This window comes from Caretta caretta, chromosome 23 (assembly GCF_965140235.1).
Source record: "Caretta caretta isolate rCarCar2 chromosome 23, rCarCar1.hap1, whole genome shotgun sequence".
NCBI classification, from domain to species: domain Eukaryota; kingdom Metazoa; phylum Chordata; order Testudines; family Cheloniidae; genus Caretta; species Caretta caretta.
The window spans coordinates 15,021,162-15,044,938 of NC_134228.1; the positions used below are offsets into that span (position 1 = coordinate 15,021,162).

Consider the following 23,777-nt stretch of genomic DNA (forward strand, 5'->3'; position numbering starts at 1 on the left):
ATTCAGTTCCCCCCACACCTCACCCCAGAGAACAGAGACAAGGATTCTCTATCTCAGCTGCCCGTACTGAGACTCAAAGTCCACCGACTGGGAGGTGCTCGAGGAGAAAGCTAAAGGTTTATTGGACCAGCTCCGGGCCTGGCTCTGCCGTTGTCTCACTGGATGATGACCCACCACAGACAGATGGGGCTACCAGGCAAAGTTGTTTCTACGCACTGAGCCACACGCGAAGGTTGCCAGACATGGAGTCTACAGCTGCGGCAGGATGGTTGGCTTCAGGCCTAGGGTTGCCAATTTTAGTCAGATGTATTCCTAGAGATTTCATCACATGACAATCTTTAATTAAAGATTAATCTTTAATTCCTGGAGACTCCTGGCCAATCCTGGAGGGTTAGCAACGTTATTCATGCCATAAAGGGAGTTGCAGAGGGACTCAGGAGGGAGTTGACACATACAACAGGACAGTCAAACCCGGGGTCCTGCTACAGAACATTCTGCTCGCAAACCCTCCGACTCAGGGGCCCCGTTAGCACCCCTGTCATTCTGCCACAGAGGGGAAGGGTACTGATTGGCCAGCTGGATCAATGACTGCGGGAACAAATAAGGTGACCACAGTAGGCTCCGTTTATACAGCTAGCACTGCTCCAAGCTGACACTCCCCCACCCGGCCGGCTCTCCAGATTCGCAAGCCACCAAACTGCCCTGAATTCATCCATTCAAACTGCCCTGAGTTCATTCATTCATGAACGTGGATGCATGAGGAGTGGAAAACTCTGACCAGGCTCGGCAGATCAAACTCCCTGTGCAGAAGATTAAACTAATTATTATGTTTATGGTAACTATTCTGCCTCCCACTGCGGGGGGGGGGACCCCACAACCAGCAACACACTGGCTTGTGAATCAGCACTGTTCAGAAGCTCAATGTTCCCTGGTAAACAAAGAGAATTTTCACTGGCAAAGGCCTGATTTGCTCTAAAATAGCACATTTCCCTCCCCACCGGCTTTTCCGATCGATGTGTTATTCGGGACACCCACTATAGATTATTATAGATACTCTACCCCCAGATAAGGAGGTTGAGATGACAAATTCTTTGGGGGATTATGTCTGTTGGACAGGCCAGCTGTGGGGACCCTAGCCAGCTCCTGCAGGGGAAAAATCTGTAAGCAGTAATACGGCTGCAGCTGGGAGCTGTGCTGAAAAGATGCGAAGTGTTCTAGATTACCGAGCCGTTATTCTAGATTATTTACACATAATACGGTAGTGCTGAATGACCCCGGCCGAGATCAGGGCCCCATTGTGCCGGGCGCTGCCCAGACACAGTGAGACACAGGCCCTACCCCAGCTGAGATCAAGTCCCCATTGTTTTGGGCACTGCCCAGACAAAGAAGTGCACAAAAGAGCTTACCATGGTAAGTTAAGACCAAAGCTCCTGTGGTTATTAAAGGCAGCAGCCCAATGCCTCCGAGGGGCTGCAATCTGGGGTAAGAGTCATTACAATCCCCACCCCGAAGGACCACATATGTCCTGGTCAAATCCCAACCCACATTCTGCAGTCCCAAAATTCTCTCTTGCGGTTTCACTGGATACAGCATCTTCTGGACTTCAGAAAAGCAGACTTTGACTCCCTCAGGGAACTGATGGGCAAGATCCCCTGGGAGAATAACATGAGGGGGAAAGGAGCCCAGGAGAGCTGGCTGTATTTTAAAGAATCCTTATTGAGGTTACAGGGACAAACCATCCCAACGTGTAGAAAGAATAGTAAATATGGCAGGCGACCAGCTTGGCTTAACAGTGAAATCCTTGCTGATCTTAAACACAAAAAAGAGGCTTACAAGAAGTGGAAGATTGGAGAAATGACCAGGGATGAGTATATAAATATTGCTCGGGCATGTAGGAATGGAATCAGGAAGGCTAAATCACACCTGGAGTTGCAGCTAGCGAGGGATGTTAAGAGTAACAAGAAGGGTTTCTTCAGGTATGTTGGCAATAAGAAGAAAGCCAAGGAAAGTGTGGGCCCCTTACTAAATGAGAGAGGCAACCTAGTGACAGAGGATGTGGAAAAAGCTAATGTACTTAATGCTTTTTTTGCCTCTGTCTTCACGAACAAGGTCAGCTCCCAGACTACTGCACTGGGCAGCGCAGCATGGGGAGGAGGTGGCCATCCCTCTGTGAAGGAAGAAGTGGTTCGGGACTATTTAGAAAAACTGGACGTGCACAAGTCCATGGGGCCGGATGCGTTGCATCCGAGAGTGCTAAAGGAATTGGCGGATGTGATTGCAGAGCCATTGGCCATTATCTTTGAAAACTCATGGCGATCGGGGGAAGTCCCGGACGACTGGAAAAAGGCTAATGTAGTGTCCATCTTTAAAAAAGGGAAGAAGGAGGATCCTGGGAACTACAGGCCGGTCAGCCTCACCTCAGTCCCTGGAAAAATCATGGAGCATGTCCTCAAGGAATCAATTCTGAAGCACTTAGACAAGAAGAAAGTGATCAGGAACAGTCAGCATGGATTCACCAAGGGAAAGTCATGCCTGACTAATCTAATTGCCTTCTATGATGAGATAACAGGTTCTGTGGATTTATTCCTCGACTTTAGCAAAGCTTTTGACACGGTCTCCCACAGTATTCTTGTCAGCAAGTTAAAGAAGTATGGGCTGGATGGATGCACTACAAGGTGGGTAGAAAGTTGGCTAGATTGTCGGGCTCAACGGGTAGTGATCAATGGCTCCATGTCTAGTTGGCAGCCGGTATCTAGCGGAGTGCCCCAAGGGTCGGTCCATATGATTCTATGATTCTTCCACTTCCTGTCCTAAACTGAGGCACTGCCTAGACACGCCCAGTCATGAAGGAGTAGCCTGAATCATCCTGCTATTCCAACCATTTAAGGCCACTAGATCATTTATTCTTCTAGGTAGCACAGGCTGGTGAATTTCAATTAGCTCCCCCATTACTGAGCCCAATAACTTGTGTTTGACTCAGGCCTCTTCCAGAAAGGTGTCCCATCTGGCCTTGAAGGCATTAGGAGATGGAGAATCCAAACGCCTCTCTCAGGAGTTTGTTCCAATGGTTAATCACCCTCACTGGGAAACACTGGTGCCTTATTTCCAATTGTCTGGCTGTAACTTCCAGTGGCTGGTTCTTCTGCTTTACTCTGCTAGATTACCGAGCCTGGGGTTTTCCTTAAGCAGTACATATCCCCTATCGTCCCCACAGACCACCAGGTTTGCTTAGTGAAGAGACCTGAGCCCTTGGATGAAATCACATGCCCCCCATACACACTTTTTCTTTTTCTGGAAGGAGGACAGTTTGGTTCATTTTACGATTCCTATTTGCCTCCCGTGCATCCTCTTGTCCTCCCGCCCTTTGCAGTCTTCTCTGTTTAGATTACAGGCTCTTTCCGGCAACGATCTGAGCATGTGTGTCTGTACAGCGCCAAGCACAATGAGGCACTGATCTCACGGGGGCGGGGGGGGGGGGGCCTGGAGACAAATGGAAACGGGGGCACCCAGAGCCACTGAAATGGGGAAATGAGGGACCTTGGTATGGAAGATGAGGGACCTGGGGCGACACACAAAGCCCTTGGCATAGGGGCGATTGGGGGGGGGTGTTTGCAGGGAGTCTCAGCAACAGGGGGATGGGAGAGTGGCATTCAAAGCAGTTTGTGGGGGGGATGGAGGGTGCATACAGTGAGCTCAGTGAAGAGTGCAACCCCATGGTATTATTTATTAGGTGTATTACGGTAGCACCTAGGAACCCCAGTTCTGGCCCAGAAGCCCATTGTGCTAGGTGCTGTACATCATTATTGAATCACAGAATAACAGACTTGGAAGGGACCTCTGGAGGCCATTTAGTCCAACCCCCTGCCCAGAGCAGGACCAATCCCAACTAAATCATCCCAGCCAGGGCTTTGTCAAGCCTGACCTTAAAAACTTCTAAGGAAGGGGATTCCACCACCTCCCTAGGTAACGCATTCCAGTGTTTCACCACCCTCCTAGTGAAAAAGTTTTTCCTAATATCCAACCTAAATCTCCCCCACTGCAACTTGAGACCATTACTCCTTGTCCTGTCATCCACTACCACTGAGAATAGTCCAGATCCATCCTCTTTGGATCCATCTTTCAGGTAGTTAAAAGCAGCTATCAGATCCCGCCTCATTCTTCTCTTCCGTAGACTAAACAATCCCAGTTCCCTCAGCCTCTCCTCATAAGTCATGTGTTCCAGACCCCTAATCATTTTTGTTGCCCTTCGCTGGACTCTCTCCAATTTCTCCACATCCTTCTTGTAGTGTGGGGCCCAAAACTGGACACAGTACTCCAGATGAGGCCTCACCTATGTCGAATAGAGGGGAACGATCACGTCCCTCGATCTGCTGGCAATGCCCCTACTTATACACTCCAAAATGCCATTGGCCTTCTCGTCCACTGTCACCCCTAGGTCCTTCTCTGCAGAACTGCTGCCGAGCCATTCAGTCCCTAGTCTGTAGCGGTGCATTGGATTCTTCCGTCCTAAGTGCAGGACTCTGCACTTGTCCTTGTTGAAGCTCATCAGATTTTTTTGGCCCAATCCTCCAATTTGTCTAGGTCCCTCTGTATCCTATCCCTCCCCTCCAGCGTATCTACCTCTCCTCCCAGTTTAGTGTCATCCGCAAACTTACTGAGGGTGCAATCCACACCATCCTCCAGATCATTTATGAAGATATTGAACAAAACCGGCCTTGGGGCACTCCGCTAGATACCGGCTGCCAACTAGACATGGAGCCATTGATCACTACCTGTTGAGCCCGACAATCTAGCAAACTTTCTACCCACCTTGTAGTGCATTCATCCAGCCTATACTTCTTTAACTTGCTGACAAGAATACTGTGAGAGACCGTGTCAAAAGCTTTGCTAAAGTCAAGGAATAACACGTCCACTGCTTTCCCTTCATCCACAGAACCAGTTATCTCATCATAGAAGGCAATTAGATTAGTCAGGCATGACTTTCCCTTGGTGAATCCATGCTGACTGTTCCTGATCACTTTCCTCTCATCTAAGTGCTTCAGAATTGATTCCTTGAGGACATGCTCCATGATTTTTCCAGGGACTGAGGTGAGGCTGACCGGCCTGTAGTTCCCAGGATCCTCCTTCTTCCCTTTTTTAAAGATGGACACTACATTAGCCTTTTTCCAGTCGTCCGGGACTTCCCCCGATCGCCATGAGTTTTCAAAGATAATGGCCAATGGCTCTGCAATCACATCCGCCAATTCCTTTAGCACTCTCGGATGCAACGCATCCGGCCCCATGGACTTGTGCACGTCCAGTTTTTCTAAATACTAAATAGTCCCGAACCACTTCTTCTTTCACAGAGGGATGGCCACCTCCTCCCCATGCTGCGCTGCCCAGTGCAGTAGTCTGGGAGCTGACCTTGTTCGTGAAGACAGAGGCAAAAAAAGCATTAAGTACATTAGCTTTTTCCACATCCTCTGTCACTAGGTTGCCTCTCTCATTTAGTAAGGGGCCCACACTTTCCTTGGCTTTCTTCTTATTGCCAACATACCTGAAGAAACCCTTCTTGTTACTCTTAACATCCCTCGCTAGCTGCAACTCCAGGTGTGATTTAGCCTTCCTGATTCCATTCCTACATGCCCGAGCAATATTTATATACTCATCCCTGGTCATTTCTCCAATCTTCCACTTCTTGTAAGCCTCTTTTTTGTGTTTAAGATCAGCAAGGATTTCACTGTTAAGCCAAGCTGGTCGCCTGCCATATTTACTATTCTTTCTACACGTTGGGATGGTTTGTCCCTGTAACCTCAATAAGGATTCTTTAAAATACAGCCAGCTCTCCTGGGCTCCTTTCCCCCTCATGTTATTCTCCCAGGGGATCTTGCCCATCAGTTCCCTGAGGGAGTCAAAGTCTGCTTTTCTGAAGTCCAGGGTCCGTATTCTGTTGCTAATTATTAGGTGTATTACAGAAGCACCTACCAGCCCCGCCCCCCCGACCAGAAACCCTACTGTAACAGGCACAGTACAAAGACAGAACAAAAAAGTGGCCCCTGCCCCACAGAGTTTCCCTTTCAAATAAAAAGAAAACAGGTGGAGACAGACAAAGACAGACAGACACAAGGATCCAATCCCGGGCAGGGTGACGGGCAGCCGTCCGCCCCTTTCTGAGGGGCAGGGCTGAGCCTGGCCAGGTGATTGGCGGAAGAGCCGACAGCAGAAGTAACAGAAAACTCGCCACGGGGGGCTGCATCCGCACACGCCTCATGCATGTGCCGGCCCCAAGCGTCCACAAACCCCCGAGGCAAAAATTCACAAGACTGGCTTGAACGTCAGGCAAACACAGAAACGGGGGGCTGGAAGGGACCTTGAGAGGTCAACCAGTCCAGCCCCCGGGGCTGAGGCAGGCCCAAGTAAACCTGTACCATCCTTCATTGGGGTTTGTCCAACCTAAAACAATGACGCGGATCTCACCAGATTTCAAGTGTCAGGGAGAGAAGGGATTATTGGCCTTCTGATTTCTGAGCCTTTTTTAAAAAGAAAGCATGAGCAGAGATTTTTAATCATCATCATCATCAAAGAAAAAAAAGTAACAGGCTCTTACAGATGCCAAAGCCAGCAGGGACCAGAGTCATCGAGTCTGACCCCATCTATAGGACTTCCCCAAAATAAAATTACAAAGCACTTTTTACCTGCGGCGCTCAAAGCATTTCATAACCTTGACTTGTCATGACACCTGTGAGAGGCAGGGCAGCGCTATACAGATGGGGAAAGTGAACCCCGGATAGGCTAAATGATGTGACCTTAAGGTCACGCAAGGAAGTTTATGGTGAACCAGGGAATGGAACCCAGGTCTCCCAAGTCTTAGAGGAGGAGGATTATATTCCTAGCCTATGCATATAATAAGATCCAAGGAGTGTCGCTCTATTTGTGTGTCACTCTGAAGCCTACAATGTCTGTTGGGTCAGGGTGAAGCGAAGCAAACAGTTACAAGCAGGTTCAGTCACCCCTGAGATTCACAGATTCCAGAGCCAGAAGGGACCGCTGGGATCTCATCTGACCTCCTGTGTAACACAGGCCGGACAACTTCCCCAGCATAGTTCCTAGGGCAGATCTAGATTTACAAATCTGCAGCCTGTTACCCATGCCGGGAATATATCAGCATATCAGAGGTAAGTCAACCAAGCACCACCATTACTCTGCAGCTAATTTGCATGCAACAATTTTCATTGGCGACTGCACAGATGGCAGATTACTTGTCCCAGCTGCCATGGTCTTACAGCCCAGGCTTTCACCTAGTTTTTTACATAATCCCAGGACTCAAGGAGCTGGAGATTTAAGAGAAAACACACCAATTATTGCACAGAATGAGATCTGCTGTACTAACCTGCAGTTCACACCAGGCTACCTCAACCCACGTCTCTGTGTCAAGCCCTTTGAAGACAGTTTTAAAGGCCCCTCGGCCCAACTCGATATCAAACTTCAGGAAGCGGCCGCTGGGCGAGGTGGCCACTGCTTTCATCTCCGCCTCCTCTTCGATCTCCTTCTTGGTCTTCTCCTTGGAGGCCTCTGAAATCGCCTTAGAACCCAACTCATTCCTGGCCTCCTGCCCCAGCACACTGGCAGAGAGCTGGTCCCCTCGGCGACCGCCCGCAACCAGCTGCTCCCGCTCATCCCTGGGAGATGGTTCAGCGGTTCTGTCCTCCTCCATGATCTCCACGCTCTTCCGGAAGAACCGCTTCCGTTCCATGGCACCCCCGGAGGCCGGGGCGCCGGCGGGCTCCATGATCAAAGCAGCTTCGATGGTTGGGATCCTGCCGTCCAGAGAAACTCCATCAGGTTTTTCTGGATCTTCCGTGCTGGCCGGCTCACCGGAATCTGTAGCCATTGGTACCTTTCGCCTGTGTCCTCCCTCCTCACAGCCGGCACGACGTTACTAGGACTTACTTCCTCTCAGAGCATCCCCATAGCAACCTGAAAGGAGACCGGGGGGTGGGGGTGGGAGAAGAATAGGATCATTTCAGAAGGTAAATCATGAAGCAGCTGCCAGAAGTGCAAAATCTCTGGGGGCTTCTTCCCCCCTGCCAGCGAAGGAATGAACTGGGGAGTCGCTCGGCAATACTAACTCGGCTCCCTGACCAAGATGAAGGCCAACACTGTGCTGTACGCAGTGTTCCCCCCCTCCCCGACTGAGACCACAGGCCCTTCGTGGTTCTAGACACTGTAAAGAGCCACCCAATCAATACCAAGGTGTTTTGTTCTGTGGGGCACCATACAGGCCCTTGTGGCACCGGACAAGCCCTGACAGAGATAGGGGCCCCTCTGCACCAGATGCTGTACAAACCCATAGCAAGAGATGGCCCAGGCCCAGAAGAACAAACAAAAGGTGGGAGGGGAAACTGAGGCACAAAGACGGAGGGTGATATGCCCTGCGCATCAGCCGTGCAGCCAAGAAGAGAAACTCCCAGTTCCTCATAACTCAGTAAATGTCTCTTCCCTCTGGATTTGCTAAGATGCATTGGCTCAGACATACTGGCCTCTTAGCTTGTAAGTTCTCGTGGCCAAGGGGCTGTATTTATTTTCTGTCCTGAGCACATTATGGGTCCTTAATTAATCATTTCTAACCAAGCCCAGTGAACCCTGGGTTTCCAGCCAAGATGAAAGCACAGCAACTGCAATACGCAAGGGTCCAGATGCGGTTTTGCAAGTTTGAATTTTTAAAGAGCTCCCACGCACACGTAAATTTCCCTGCTCAATGAAAGTGCATTTAATCAATGAGAACGCCGGACCAAGGAAATGTGAAATGGAGAGACGAATTAACGGACTCCACTATGATCTCTACGGATACCGCTGCCGTGTCAAGCTACTTCCTGGAACTGCGTTACAACAACGCCCCATCAGGAACACCAGGCTCAGTTCTGGGGGCTGCCTTTTTGAAAGGATCCCAGAGCTGGGGATAGAACCCAGAAGTCCTGGCTCCCAGCCTCCCCTGCTCTAACCACTAGACCCCATTCCCCTCCCAGAGCCAAGGATAGAACCCAGGAGTCCTGGCTCCCAGAGGTAACAGAATTAAGTTCCCTGGCCTGTATTATACAGGAGATCAGACTAAGGATCTAATGATTCCTCCAGGTCTTAAAATCTATGAATCTACTTAGCTGCCACATGCCCCAAAAGCCACCACTTGCATTCTGGAGCCAAGTGATCAAATGGGGGTCGTTTTTTGCAACTACAATTCACTTCTGAAATTTCCCAGGACAGGGCACACGCTGTCAGATCAGATCAGATGCTGGCAATTTAGGAAAGGGGGTCCCAATAAGCAGGGCACGGAGGCCCCTGATGCACCAATTCCTCTATGTACACAGTGTGAAATTAAGAAAGAGGAAGCGTAGGACTGATGATCAGGGAAATCGGCTAACAGCAAGAGCTGGTTTGACTGTGGGAAAGTGATCTCATGGGACACTTAAGACTACTCAGATTGCAAAGTTTCATTATGTGTTCATATAGCTTCTAGCCCAACAGGGCCCGACATGGGTTACTGCATACTTACTCATATTGCCATACCACAAAAGTCAGCTTAATATCCCTTCCAGAATTCGTTACTACTCCTTATAATGACTTTAAATAGTCCTGATAGCCATATAAGTGTCCAGTCTCTTTTCTGAACCTGGTTAAGTTCTCAGCCTCATCACTTTCCTACGGCAAGGAGTTCCACAGTCATTTGCTGTGTGGAAGAAGTCTTTTAGCCACCTTTAGTGTCTCTTCTGGTGTTAGGACAAAGGGAGAGCAGGAGTTCTATGCCTACCTTACATATCCCAGTCATTATTTCAGTTCCTTTTATCATGCCCCTTCTTATTCACAGACGAGAAGGCCAGAAGGAAAAACTATCACCGTCTAGTCTGATCTCCTGTACAACACAGGACCCTGAACTTCCCTAGACTAATTTGTGCTTGAACTACAGTAGATCTTTCAGAAAAACACCCCAATCTTGATTTTAATATTGTGCCACCATGACCCTTGGGAAACTGTCCCAGTGGTTAATTACCCTCCCTGGTAAAAATTCATGTGGTAATAGCCAGCCCCCATCCTAAAGAGCTTACAACCTAAACTGAGAACCAGTCTGAACTCAATAAGGCGGAATTTCTGTAAAGAGAAGCGCAAAGTACTACACTCTGGAAGGAAAAAATTAAATCCACCACGGTCAGGCAGCAGGACTGCAGAAAAGGACTCAGGGGTTTTACTGGGTCATAAATTGAACATGTGTCAACAGTGTGATGCAAACAAGACAAATGTCATTCTGGGATGTATGAACAGGAGAGTCATACGGAAGACACGGGAAGTAATTGTCCCCCTCTACCCGGCACTACTCAGGCCTCAGCTGGAGTACGGTGACCAGTTTGGGGCACTGCACCTTAAGAGAGATGTGAACGAACTGGAGAGTCCAGAGGCAAGCAACAAAAATGATCGGTGACTTAGAAAACATGAGGCAAGGTTGAGAGAACAGGCATGCTTAGCCTAGAGAAGTGAAACGGAGAGGAGAGGAGAAATAATAAGGATCTTTAAATATGTCGAATAAGAGGACGGTGACCAAGAGTTCCCCATTTCCACAGAGAACACAAAAGCACCGTTTGCAAGCGGTAAGACGGACTAAGGGACCGAAGTAGGTTTTTTGCCATCTTCTATTTCTTTACATTCTGCAACTGCCCCCAACCCCCTCTGCCTCAGGCCTCTTCTCCGCTGGGAAAATCCGTCATGTTAGAACTCAGGGGAACTTCAGGGAGCCCAGGAGCAGCTGGCTTTTATTTAATCATGGCTGTCCCTTAGAAATCATGGACGTGCAGGCCTGGCAGGGACCTCGAGAGGTCACCTAGTCCAGTCCCCTGCACTGAGAAAGAGGGGGGTAGGATTAAATATTATCTAGACCATCCCCGACAGGGCTTTGTCTAACCTGCTCTTAACAACTTCCAGTGATGGAGATTCCACAACCTCTGTAGGGAATTTGTTCCCGTGCTTAGTTACCCTGACAGTTTGGAAGTTTTTCTTAATGTCTAACCTAAACCGCCCTTGCTGCTATTTAAGCACATTGCTTCTCGTCCTGTCCTCAGCGGATAAGGAGAACAACCTTTTCTGTACTTAAAAACTTGTCAACATGTCCCACCTCAGCCTTCTCTTCTCAGATTAAACAACCCCCGCCCCTTTTTTTTTTTTTTTTTTTTTAAATCTTGCCAGTCGGAGATCATGTTTTCTAGACCTTTCAACATTTGTGCTGCTCTCCTCTGGGCTGTCTCCAGTGTGCCCACATCTTTCCCAAACTGTGGTGCCCACAGCTGGACATAGCACTGCAGTTGAGGTCTCATCAGTGCTGAGTAGAGCGGAAGAATTACATCTCATGTTTTGCTTACAACACTCTTGCTAAAACAACCCAGAATGAGGTTTGCTTTTTGGGGTTTTTTTTGCAACAGTACTATATTGTTGACCTATATTTAGTTTGTGGTCCACTATGACCCTCAGATCCTTTTCCGCAGTACTCCTTCCTAGGCAGTCATTTCCCATTTTGTGTGTGTGCGACTGCTTGTTCCTTCCTAAGTGGAGTACTTTGAATTTGTCCTTATTGAATTTCATCCTATTTACTGCCGATCATTTCTCCAATTTGTCCAGATCATTTTCAATTCTAATCCTGTCCTCCAAAGCACTTGCAACCCCTCCCAGCTTGGTATCGTCCACAGACTTTACCAGTGTACTCTCTACGCCGTTATCCAAATCATACATGAAGATATTGAACAGAACCAGACCCAGGACAGATTCCCTTGCCCACACTAAAGACAAAAGCTCTGGTACCTCACAGGGGACTTTTTCTACTTCAATGAATTTGCCCACACAACAACAAACTGAAAACAAGGAAATACGTCCAACGGGGAACTACAGCACCATGTAACGAACCAGAAGAGCACAAATTCCACAAAAGGGCTTGACTTCAAAGGCCCACCCCATTCCACCAGCGGCAATGACAAAAAAATCCCAGCCCGGTGGTTTTCAGCTCAGCTGTATTTTATTATTCACATTAAAGTAGTCCAGCTGAGATCCGGGTCTCATTTGGCCAGGAACTCGACCAACACGTAAGAAGATTATAAACTCTTCAGAGCAGAGCACATTTGTACGGCTTCTAACCCAGGACCCTGGCCTCATGGCCATGTGCAGTATAACTGTTCACAGAATCATAGATTATAAAGCCAGACACGACCACCGGGATCCTCTACTCGGCCCACCAGGAGCCCAGAATTCACTCCAGGTTGAACCAGAGCAGATCTTTGAGGAAAAAAACACCCCATCTTCATTCAAAAATGGCCAGTGATGGAGAATCCAGCACAGTCTTCAGTAAGGTGTTCCAGGCATGAATTCCCCTCCCTGTTAAGAAGGTGAACCTTAAACTACGTCACAAGCTCATCTTTCCTCTCTTAGCTCAACCCTCATACACAGAGCAGTGACCCAAAAGAAATAAACCCAGGAGACCACCTTCCTGAGGGAGGAGAAGATATACCACAACACAGAGAGACAAGGGATCCAGAAAGCGCACCAACCAACTTCATCTGGCTAGAAAGATCCAAGATCTGCTAATGATGGGGGAAGGTGGGGGAGGGACAAGACAACAAAAATACAGGATTCATAGATTTTAAGACCATAATGCACTGCTATGATCATCTAATCCGACCTCTCCTATAATTAAACTTGACAGAATTCAATTTTTTTTTTTTAATTTTGACGGATATCATCTGTGTTCATTTTAAGCATTTTTTTCCTATTTTCATCCATTTAAATTTGCAAAGTTGTGTAAATTTATGGATTTGAAGCATTTTTCCCTATATTTATCAATTTAAATTTTCACAGTTGCTGAAAATTAATGGAGGAGGGGCCAGACAATAATTATATAATGACGGTAGATGTTGAGATTCAAAAAGTCAACACTTGATAGCCATTAGAATGCAAACTGTCAACAACACCCATCAAAATACATAAAGTAAGTATCCTTAAATCAAAGTTCTCAAGCAGCATTTGTCTTACTTTGCCTATCGGTACATCTCAATTACTATCTTCCTGGGTGTGCCTGTGGACAGTGAAATCAACGTCTGCAAACACTTACTGATAAAAATCTAAGCCTTCCAAGATTACATATAGCATAGGCCATAGCAACTCATCCAGATTAGAGTAGGGTTCTTGTGCTCTGAGAAAAGCAGTGTGATCTGTTGGGTAAGGGACATGATCGGAGACTGCTACACCCAATAGGCCAGTGATAGAACCCAGGAGTACAGGATGGTGCTGCAGTCACTTTGGGCCGTAGTCAAACGAGATATAGACTCCCATCTGGGAACAAAGATTGTAGGCCGTATTGATGGGATGGGGGACTCTCCCCGGGGAAACCGTGACTCTGAAAAAGATTTGGGGGTCATGGTGGAGAATTAGCGGAACACGAGCTCCCAGCGTGACACTGGGGCCAGAAAGGCAAACGCGATCCCGGGATGTATAAACCGGGGAATCTTGAGTAGGAACAGGGAAGTTCCATGACCTCTGGATTTGGCCCTGGTGCGAATCCTGCGTCCAGTTCTGGTGTCCGTGGTTCAAGGAGGATGTTGGCAAATTGGGGAGGGTTCAGAGAAGAGCCATGAAGATGATTCAAGATTCCGGGAATGGAATCTATTAAGTTTAACCAAGAGAAGGTTAAAAGTAGACCCGATTGCAGTCCAAGTACCTCCACAGGGAACAAATACTTAATAAGCGGCTCTTCAATCTAGCACTCAAAGGTCTAACACAATCCAATGGCTGGAAGTTGAAGCTAGACAAATTCAGACTGGAGAGAAGTGTACATTTTTAACAGCGAGGGGACTTCACCACTGGAACAGATTACCAAGATATACTCAAGTAGAACACTGCATTCTCTCTCTCTCTCTCACACACATACATACACACGAATCACGAAAGGCTCAGCACCTCACAAGACCATCCTGACAGGAACATCTGAAATGTACTGAATGGAAAACCAAAGTAAATGAAAGCCATTCTGTCAAACACTAGACACAGGAACAAATCAGTGGGGGCGGGAAAGAACACCACAGAAATGCTCTCAACATTTGCAGGGAAGAAATTCTAATTATTCTGCTTAGTGCTTTGAAGAGTGAAAGAGCTACAGAAATGCAACACATTGTTATTATCAACCACCATGGCAAAATGGAACAGACGACAGGGAAAATGTGTTATCTGCCAAGGCCAACAATAAAAGATGGGGTTGAAAAAAGAACTAGCTAAAGTTCAGGCAGGATCGGTCCATCAATGGCTATCAGCCAAGATGGTCAGAGATGTAACCCCATGCTCTGAGTATCCCGAGCCTCTGATCTCAAGCTAAGATGACTGATTGGATTTTTTTTTTTTTAAGACATGCTCTAGTTCAAAAGGAATTATTATGGGGAAGTTCTATGGCCTGTGTTATACAGGTGACACGAGATAATCACAACTACCGGCCTTGGAACCGAGCAATCTACAAATTTACAAAGAGGTCACCATTCAGACGCAAAACAGTGACGAATTCAAGAATTCACATTGCAAATGAAAGTGGCGACCGACACGACTTTGTGTTAAAGAGTTAGCCCCAGATCCTTGAATCCTTTCCATGGCTGAACAATCAAAAGCCACAGAATGCACCAGCACAACAGGGTTTGGACTATGAGCTGTCATTTCTGGCAAAGTCAAAAGGTTCTCACAGACTAAGCCATTTTCTTTCACTTTAAACAAACATTTCAGCCTGGATAAGGTCAGAGACACATCGGCATGCATTTGTTTTAACACTGCTCCTCAAAATGAGGTGCTTTTTGTAAGACAGAAATACATCCTGTGGGCATGTTTCTCAAATATGAACAGCAACGTTCACCAGTACTTGGGGGGACATTTCTCCAAACAGGGAAAGTGGGGTCTACATGGACACGGGTTGGGAGTTGAAGCTAGACAAGTTCAGACTGGGAACAAGCCGCTAATTTTGAACTATTTGAGGAATTAACCATTAGACTGATTTAACAAGGGGCATAGTGGAGTCTTCATCACCAAAAATTTTTAGATCAAGATGGGATGCTTTTCTCAAAGATCTGCTCTTGTTCAGCCAGGAATTCATTCAAGGGAGTTCTCTGACCTGGGTTACACAGGAGGTCAGATGTGGGTGGGTATACCTGCATAAAGACACCTTACACTTGCCTCCCTCATTCCATTTCTTGTATAGGAAGAAGCTATGCTGATATAACTGCAACCAAGGGTGGTGCACCACTTTAACCCTCCCAGTGTACTTAAGTATAGTTAAAGCAGGTTAACTTGCATGTATAAACAAGACCTTACATATTCAGAAAGTTGTATTCAGTCCCAGTTTACAGGGGAGGGGAAATCAAGCACAGAGAGATTAAGTGATTTGGCCAAAATAACAGAGCTCATCGGTGGCAGAAAGAGAACCCAGGCGTCCTGGCTCCCAATGCTACTGACCTAAACTTCGTACAATTATTATTATGCACTTATATAGGGGTACTGCCCGGGTGCACTAAGCATGAATTGAGACCCCCATTTTGCTGAGTGCTCTACAAACATAAACACTACCCCCACCTCCAAGTTAGGGACAGAACCGAGGAGTCCTGGCTCCCAGCTCCCCCCACCCCTGTGCTCTAACCCATTAGAATGCACACCCATCCCAGAGCGAGGGATAGAAACTCCCAGCCTCTACCTTGCCGCTCTAACCACACGACCTCACTTCCTTCGCAGAGCCAGGGATAGAACCCAGGAGGCCAGGTCCCCTGCTCTAATTGACTAGATACCCACCCCAGAGTTAGGGATGGAACTCAGGTGTCACGGCTCACAGACCCGCACCCCCAACCCACTGGCCCCACTCCCCTCCCAGAGTCAGGAGTAAAGCCCAGGGGTCCCAACTCCCCACAGCACTACTAAACCCCACCCAAAGTCTGAACCTTCCCTTCTTTCATTAAAAGATTGTATCTATTTTCTGCAAAGGTTTTTTTTCCTTCTTTAGAAAACCTGCCATGACCCCCACCAAATATAAAAAAGTTCACAAAGTACTTAGTCAAATCGTATAATTACCACTAACGCTACCATCAAATTGGAAACCTCACCTTGCCACCCCTTTCCAGGGGAACTTACCCAGCAGTCCTCCCCAGTCAAACCTCCTGCTGTTTTCTAGGGCTGTTCTCTGGACAGTCAAAAGCATGCACACAGAAAAACAAAAAAGGCTGACTAGCAATTTTCCCTCCTCCTTTTCGAGATGTCTGAGCTTGTGATTAACAGAGCACTGAAACAGCCAGCTACAAACAATGCAAATAACTTCTGCTTTCACTCTGAAGTCTAGCGATGTCTCGAGCAACATATCGCTCACCATTGTTTGGCAGAGCAGAGCTCCAGAAGAGCCCATTGATCCTCTCGTGAGTCTGACTTCCTGTATAGCGCAAGCCATTTTCACCCCGTTCTCCCTGTCCTTTACCCGATCCCCATGGGAACTGACCGCTAATGACAGGAATACAAGGAAAGAGGAGGGTTGCTCCAGGCATCAGATCGCTGGTCTGGCGCGTCGAATACCGAATATCCGGTCCAATTCCCTGCTCCCCACAGCCTTCCCACCTAACTCGAGGTGAGCCAGTAAAGCCAGAGCCACCTGCAGGTTTTTGTACTGGTATAACTATTAGACACAATGGTCCCGGGTCCCTGCCTGGGACTGTGAGCTGCTACCAGAAGGCACCTAATATAAAACATACAGCACCCAGCACAATGGGGTCCTGGTCAATCCCTGGGGTGCTGAGCTGCTACTGTAATACACCTAATATATAATGTACAGGTGCTACCATAATACATCTAATATATTAAATTCAGCACAATAGAGTCCTGGTCCAGGATTTGGGCTCTCAGGCCCTACCATAGTACACCTAATATATAGCTTACAGTACCTAGCACAATGGGGTCCTGGTCCAGCACTGGGGCTCTGAGCTGCTACCGTAATATACCTACTACATAACGTACAGCACCCAACACAACGGGGTCCAGGACTGGGGCGCTCAGTTGCTACTGTAATACACCTAATATATAGCACACACTACCCATCACTGGGACCCTGATGTGCTACCATAATACACCTAATATATTACGTACAGGGACCCACAAAAAGGAGTCCTCATCCAGGACTTGGGCTCTCAGGCTCTACTGTAATACACCTAATATACAATGTACAGCACCCAGCGCAATGGGATCCTGGTGCAGGACCGAGACGCTGAGCTGATACCATAATACATCTAATATATAATGCACAGAACTTAGCATCATAGGGTCCTGGTCCAGGCCTGGGGTTCTGAGCTGATACCATAATACACCGAATAACATACAGCAACCAGCACAATGGAGGACAGGGGCCCTCAGGTATTACCGTAATACACCTAATAAATAATGACAGGCTTGTCTACACACAACAGTTGTACAGGTTTAACTACAGTTAACTATTCCCCTATGGTGGACACAGTTATATCAGTACAAATAGGCTTTATACCGCTAGAATTACTCCCCGACGGGAAGGGACCAGTATAAGGCATCTCTATACCAGTATAACGGCTTCCCTGTACTCGTATAACACTTATGCAGTCGTGACACACACACACCCCAAAGCATCCAGCTCAGTATTAATTTATTTCTTTGCACTAACATATTTGTATTCCTGTATTCAAATTCTTGCCATCATCTGATATGTGGCTGTCACCCCTACTGGCGAAGCCAGTTTACCCAGACTCTCCGCGGCACTGCAAAAGCCACTATACCTTCCTGGCTTCCCGCTGCGTCTTTCCAAGGCCGGCGGCTACCAAGCAACCGAAATTCCAAGCCGTGGGAGATTTCGTCGTCACTAACATGACCCAGATACTGACATCTGTGTTGTCCTGAACTCACCACTGGCAACAAGAAATAAAACGGGGGACCACAATGATGGACTCAATCAGTGAAGCAGGCTTTTTTTTAAAGAAAAAAAACAGGACATGACTTGCACAACTTAAGGGATCAAAAAATAAAATAAAAAAAGAACAACTCAAAAGCAATCACGTAAGACAAATATCACTGCGTGAATAAAGGAGAACGCCTGGCACTTTAAATCTTTTATGCAGAAGCAAGGAATAGACAGCTCAATTTCTTTTCTGCGTTACGACACAGCTTAACTGTAAAGCAAGCCTCGTTCCCACAAATCCCTGTCCCCTAAAAATCTAGCAGGGATCCCCTACACAAACCCTCGCTTGGGAGCACGGTATAAATTACAAGAGGAAGGTACAGTTACAAAGAACGGTTCTAAGCAGCCATTCATAAACTGGTATTTCGTTTCACAGATCAGCTGAGCAGGGAATTGCAATCCACTTCCTCCACCCCCAAAATAAATCTACGCGAAAGGAAATTGTTTTTAACCAGGAAAACCCCACCTCCCCAGATCAGATGAATCCAGGTTGCTATAAAAAAATTTAAAAAAATAATTCCAAAGAGGTGGAGGAAGAAAGCTACCAAGCCACACACAAAAGGTCTCACAAACAGCTGCAGACTGAGGCACAATGGGGTACAGCCAGCAAACGACAGAAGCCACATTAAAAAAAAATGAGGTCGGGGGGAGTTAATTCTCCATCCAGTGACTCTGTGGCAACGTTTAGAGGCAGGGGTTAGAAAACTGAAGCAAAAAGTCTTTTCCTCCCCACCACCATAAGGGTAACACCAGATTTCCACAGGCATCTCCCGGCAAATAACGCACCTACATACACCATCAATAAATACACCTGTTTCCCCAACACACGCTAAATAAGCATCCTTCACCAATAGCGTGCACACACTCACACTATACGCACACTAACAAATCATCCTGCAAACACATCCCACCCACACCCGCTCACAAATGCCACCACCCCCACCCCAAATCCCTGGCTGTATCCATTTGGCCCCAATTTCTAACCATGTTCGGCAGAAAGAGAAGCATTGCAGACAGCATGGAGTCCCACGCACAATGCACCCCCCAGACTACACACACCCACTCCTCCTCCCCTTTCCCTCACGAAATCCCCCCCCCACCAAGATTGCAGGACTTCAATTAAATCCTTAAGGGGGTGGATTGCTCCATCCCTCCATCTCTGTTCCCGGGCTCCCCCCAACAAGGCAGCCAAAGGAGGGGCAGTGCATCTGGGGAGAAGACCCCCCCACCCACACACACAGGCACACTCTTCCTCTTGAGGAAGAACTTCCGGGGGACAGCAAAAACAGTCTGCCGAGCAGGTGAAGAAGCAATTCTTTCTCCTCCACCCGCTGTCTGGGCTGTGCTATTGCCAGCAGAGTCTCTGCCACAGAGGAAGGAGTTTGTAGGTGGGGTGGACCATCTGCCCCAGCCAAGGGGGAGAAGGATGGAGATGGGGAGGGGGTGAGATAAAGGCAGATTACCCGGATGTCTCCTTCCCCTCCCCATCCCCCCTCGGGGAGAATTCAGCTGTGATACCTCAGAGGTGTCAAACCCCTGCAAAGTTAAGAGAGAATCTGTCAATATCCACTTTTCCCCGGCCACAGTTAACTCAGCCCACTAATGCTTTATTGGCATGGCAAGGTGCCAAAGTGTGAGAGGCGCGCACTCACACACGCACAGAAGATTCCCAGACCCTTGTTAGCCACGCACACAACACCCCGTTGGCTCACACACACACCACCTGATTCAATGCACATCTCCACTACGTGCCTGATACTGGTACTGAGGTAGCGTCTAAGAGTTTTGCAAGGCCCTGTGCACACCTGTAACAAAAAGATGTACGGTGTGCCATCCCCTCTCAGATGTGGGAAAAAGAACCCAGGCATCCCGGCTCCCAGACCTCCCGCACACACACACACACTCTAACCACTAGACCCCACTCCCCTCCCAGAGCGGAGGATGGAACCCAGGAGTCCTGGCTCCCAGCCCCCCCCCCGCTCTAACCACTAGACCCCACTCCCCTCCCAGAGCGGAGGATGGAACCCAGGAGTCCCAGCCCCCCCCCCCGCTCTAACCACTAGACCCCACTCCCCTCCCAGAGCGGAGGATGGAACCCAGGAGTCCCAGCCCCCCCCGCTCTAACCACTAGACCCCACTCCCCTCCCAGAGCGGAGGATGGAACCCAGGAGTCCCAGCCCCCCCCCGCTCTAACCACTAGACCCCACTCCCCTCCCAGAGCGGAGGATGGAACCCAGGAGTCCTGGCTCCCAGCCCCCCCCCGCTCTAACCACTAGACCCCACTCCCCTCCCAGAGCGGAGGATGGAACCCAGGAGTCCCAGCCCCCCCCGCTCTAACCACTAGACCCCACTCCCCTCCCAGAGCGGAGGATGGAACCCAGGAGTCCTGGCTCCCAGCCCCCCCCCCGCTCTAACCACTAGACCCCACTCCCCTCCCAGAGCGGAGGATGGAACCCAGGAGTCCTGGCTCCCAGCCCCCCCCCGCTCTAACCACTAGACCCCACTCCCCTCCCAGAGCGGAGGATGGAACCCAGGAGTCCTGACTCCCATCCCCCTCCCCAACAGCCCTGAATTCCCAGGGTCTCCCTATTGTTCTGCCCATCGGCCACCGTGCCCCGGGGAACACCCTGCCGCTTGCAACCTGACACCCCTCGCTCCACCTACACCCCACCACCAGGGACGCACGGTCCCCAAAGACCACACGGTCCCATCGTATTGGTTCCTGCCTTCGTGGAGCTGGGGGGGCGGGTCTCTTCATTCACCCCCACCAAATAAGGGTCCCCAGCTTCTGACCCTCCACCCAATCCTCCCCAGACACATGCGCCTCCCCTTCTTCCTTCCCCACCCCCTCCCTGCACCCCAATTCCCTCCCTGGGCCTGCCCCAGCCCAAGTACCCCCTCCCTCCATTTATCCCATTCCCTCCCTTTATTCCACTCTCTTCCTCCCCCGTGTACCCCAATCCCCTTCCTCATTCACCCTACATCCCCCAGGTCCCCCCCGCACCCTCCTCCATAGGCCTTATTCCCCCCATTCCCTTCTGCACGTCACCCCGTTTACCCCTCCCCACCATGTACCCACCTTCCCCTGTACCCCCTGCCTCCACTGTCACCCACTCACCCCCCTCCCCCACCCTTCCCCCGGGGGCGGGGCGGGGGAGAGGGGGCAGGCGCGAGACGCACCGTCTCCAGCACGAGGCGCCTCTGGGCGGGGGAGGGGGGAGCGGGCGCGTGCTCCCCGCGCTGTTGCGAGCTCGAGCCTCATTGGCCCGGCCGCGGCCCCCTCCCCGCCCTGTCTGAACGCAAAGCTTCGTGGGAGTTGTAGTCTTCCATGGACTCTGCGGGGGAGGGGGGGCTCAGGGGCTCTCTCCCGGCAGCCATTTTGCCAGCCCTGTGAAGTAGGGGGCGCCCCCGGGAGGGGCCCCCTTATAACCCTAGGGCCCCCCCACACACACCCCAGGGCCTGTTACTGCATCTGCCGCTCTGCCCCCTTTCCACGCAGAGACACCGTGAGGCGGGAGGGGCACAAAAAGCCAACTCACGCCAAGGGGGCAGCCCAAGATGGCCACCAGGCAGAGCCAGTTCGCTCCCCACCCAACATGGCTGCCAACAGCGTGGCCGCCCACAGCAGCCAACCCGCCAACATGGCCAAATTTGCTCCAGAGCCAACATCGCTGCCAACCTGGTTCCCCGCCCAACATGGTTGCCAATCAACACAGCCACACACAGCGGGTATGGCCAATTCATTCCCCACCCAACATGGCTGCCAACTGACATGGCTGCCCTGAGCAGCCAACTCGCTGGCATGGCCAATTTGCTCCCCAGTCAACATAGCCCATTCATTCCCTGCCCAAAACATGCTTCATTCAACCAACCCAATCTACTGGCACGGCCAATTTGTTCATAGAATCATAGAATATAAGGGTTGGAAGGGACCCCAGAAGGTCATCTGGTCCATCACCCACCATGGCCAATTCAATCCCCACCCAGCATGGTTGACAACCAACATGGCCTGAGTGGACAACCCATAGGCATGGCCAATTCACTCCTCACCCAACATGGCTACCAACCAACATGGCTTCCAGAAGCAGCCAACCTACCGGCATGGCCAACTTGCTCCCTGTCCAAGATGGATCTTGAGAGCCCAACCAAGCCCTCCAGTGCTGACAGAGGACGAAGTAAACCTAGACCAGTGGTTCTCAAACGTATGTACTGGTGACCCCTTTCACATAGCAAGCCTCAAAGTTCGACCCCCCCTTATAAATTAAAAACACTTTTTAATATATTTAACACCACTATAAATGCTGGAGGCAAAGCGGGCTTTGGGGTGGAGGCTGACAGCTCGCAACCCCCCATGTAATAACCTCATGACCCCCTGCAGGGTCCCAACCCTCCGTTTGAGAAACCCTGACCTAGACCATCCCTGCCAGGGCTTTGCCCAATGATGGGGATTCCACAACCTGCTTTGGGAGTTATTTCCACCACTTAGCTCCCATTTAAGTTAGAAAGATTTTCCTGATCTCTAGCCCCAATCTCCCTTGCTCCAGATGAGGCCCCTTACTTCTGCCGTCAGCAGACATGGAGACAAGGCCTATCCCAAACAGCCCTTCACAGATCTAAACCCTGTTATCAGGGCTCCCCCGTCCCAGTCTTCTGCTCTCCAAACTAAACATGCCCAGTTTCTAACCTAGCCAGGTACTTCGCATTTTGTACTTGTGCGTGTGAGTTTTCCATCCTAAGTGAAGTTCTTTGCACTTCTCTTCACCGACTCTCCCTTTGCAGAGCTCAGACAAAGGTGAAGTCGTCTTGAATTCGAATCCTGTCCTCCAGAGCACTGGCAAAATACCCCAGCCTGGTGTCACCTGCACATTTTACAAGCCCGGCCTCCACTCCCTTCTCCAAGCCATTCATGACAGTGTTGAACAGGGCCAGGATCAGGACAGACCCCTGCAGGACCCCACTAGAGACGTCCTCCCAGTTTGGCAGCAAATCCTTGATAACTACACTTCGAGGCCAGTCTTTCCACCAGTTCTGCACATTGGGCCCACGTCTCTCAAGTTGGCTCCATTCTCTGCCCCAGGGGCCAAGGTCAAGGGCGTCCCAGAATGTGCTGTGCCCCGGCTTTTACAGGGTCCCTAAGATTTTCCCAAGAGATGGCTGCATGTTTTCTCCCCATGTGTTCCCAAGTAGCAGACAGCGTCTGTACGGCCTGAAGCAACTGTCCCATTCGTCCAGCTTGGATCTCTCTGGTTCCAAGTCCCAGTGTATGTCACAAAGTTCCCACTCCGCTTCCCTGATGAAAGACTGGCTCTTCCCATCAGCCACGCTGAGTCCAGTCCAGGCTTTAGGGTCTGACCCAGACAGGTGGAACAGTGCTATCTGACTTTTCCTAAGGAGAGAGGCCCAGAGGCAGGGCTGATGGGGGCGGGTGGGCGGGGGGGGTGAGCAATCGTACTGGGGTCCTGGGCTCAGGGGCTGCCCCAGAACGTCTGTAACTGGAGTGAAATGACAGGGTAAAGCTCCAACAAACATGATGTACCAGAGGCCCAAATTTCTCTCACTTCCCTGCCCAACACACTCCCCCTCTACTCTGCTGCCCCCACACCCAGCTCCAACCTCTCCCCCAGACAAGTGATCACCACCCCACCAATGGCCAGGCAGGTCTGGGAGCTTCAGATCCCCTCCTCCTCCCTTGCATCTCTGCTGCCCCGGGAAGCACCAAAAGTTCAGACCCTTCTGGTACTCCCTGGATCTGCCCCAGGGGTTGGGGGTGCCCACTGGAAAGACT

General features: G+C 49.7%; 1 protein-coding gene across 16 annotated transcripts in view; it reads right to left on the bottom strand.

Annotated features, from left to right (window-relative positions):
• Window positions 1-21,215, bottom strand: part of WNK3 (WNK lysine deficient protein kinase 3) — a 58,229-nt gene extending 37,014 nt beyond the window's left edge. For 7 of the 16 annotated variants that reach the window (XM_075122565.1, XM_075122567.1, XM_075122570.1 and 4 more), the window contains exons 1-3: window positions 18,977-19,066; window positions 17,814-17,942; window positions 7,370-7,956 (exon numbers count right to left, since the gene is read on the bottom strand). In XM_075122565.1, the coding sequence (XP_074978666.1) occupies window positions 7,370-7,870 (501 nt within the window). In that variant the 5' untranslated portion in view covers window positions 7,871-7,956; window positions 17,814-17,942; window positions 18,977-19,066. The other 9 variants (XM_048833003.2, XM_048833002.2, XM_048833011.2 and 6 more) reach the window with 9 other exon arrangements.
• Window positions 21,216-23,777: the final 2,562 nt, after the last annotated feature.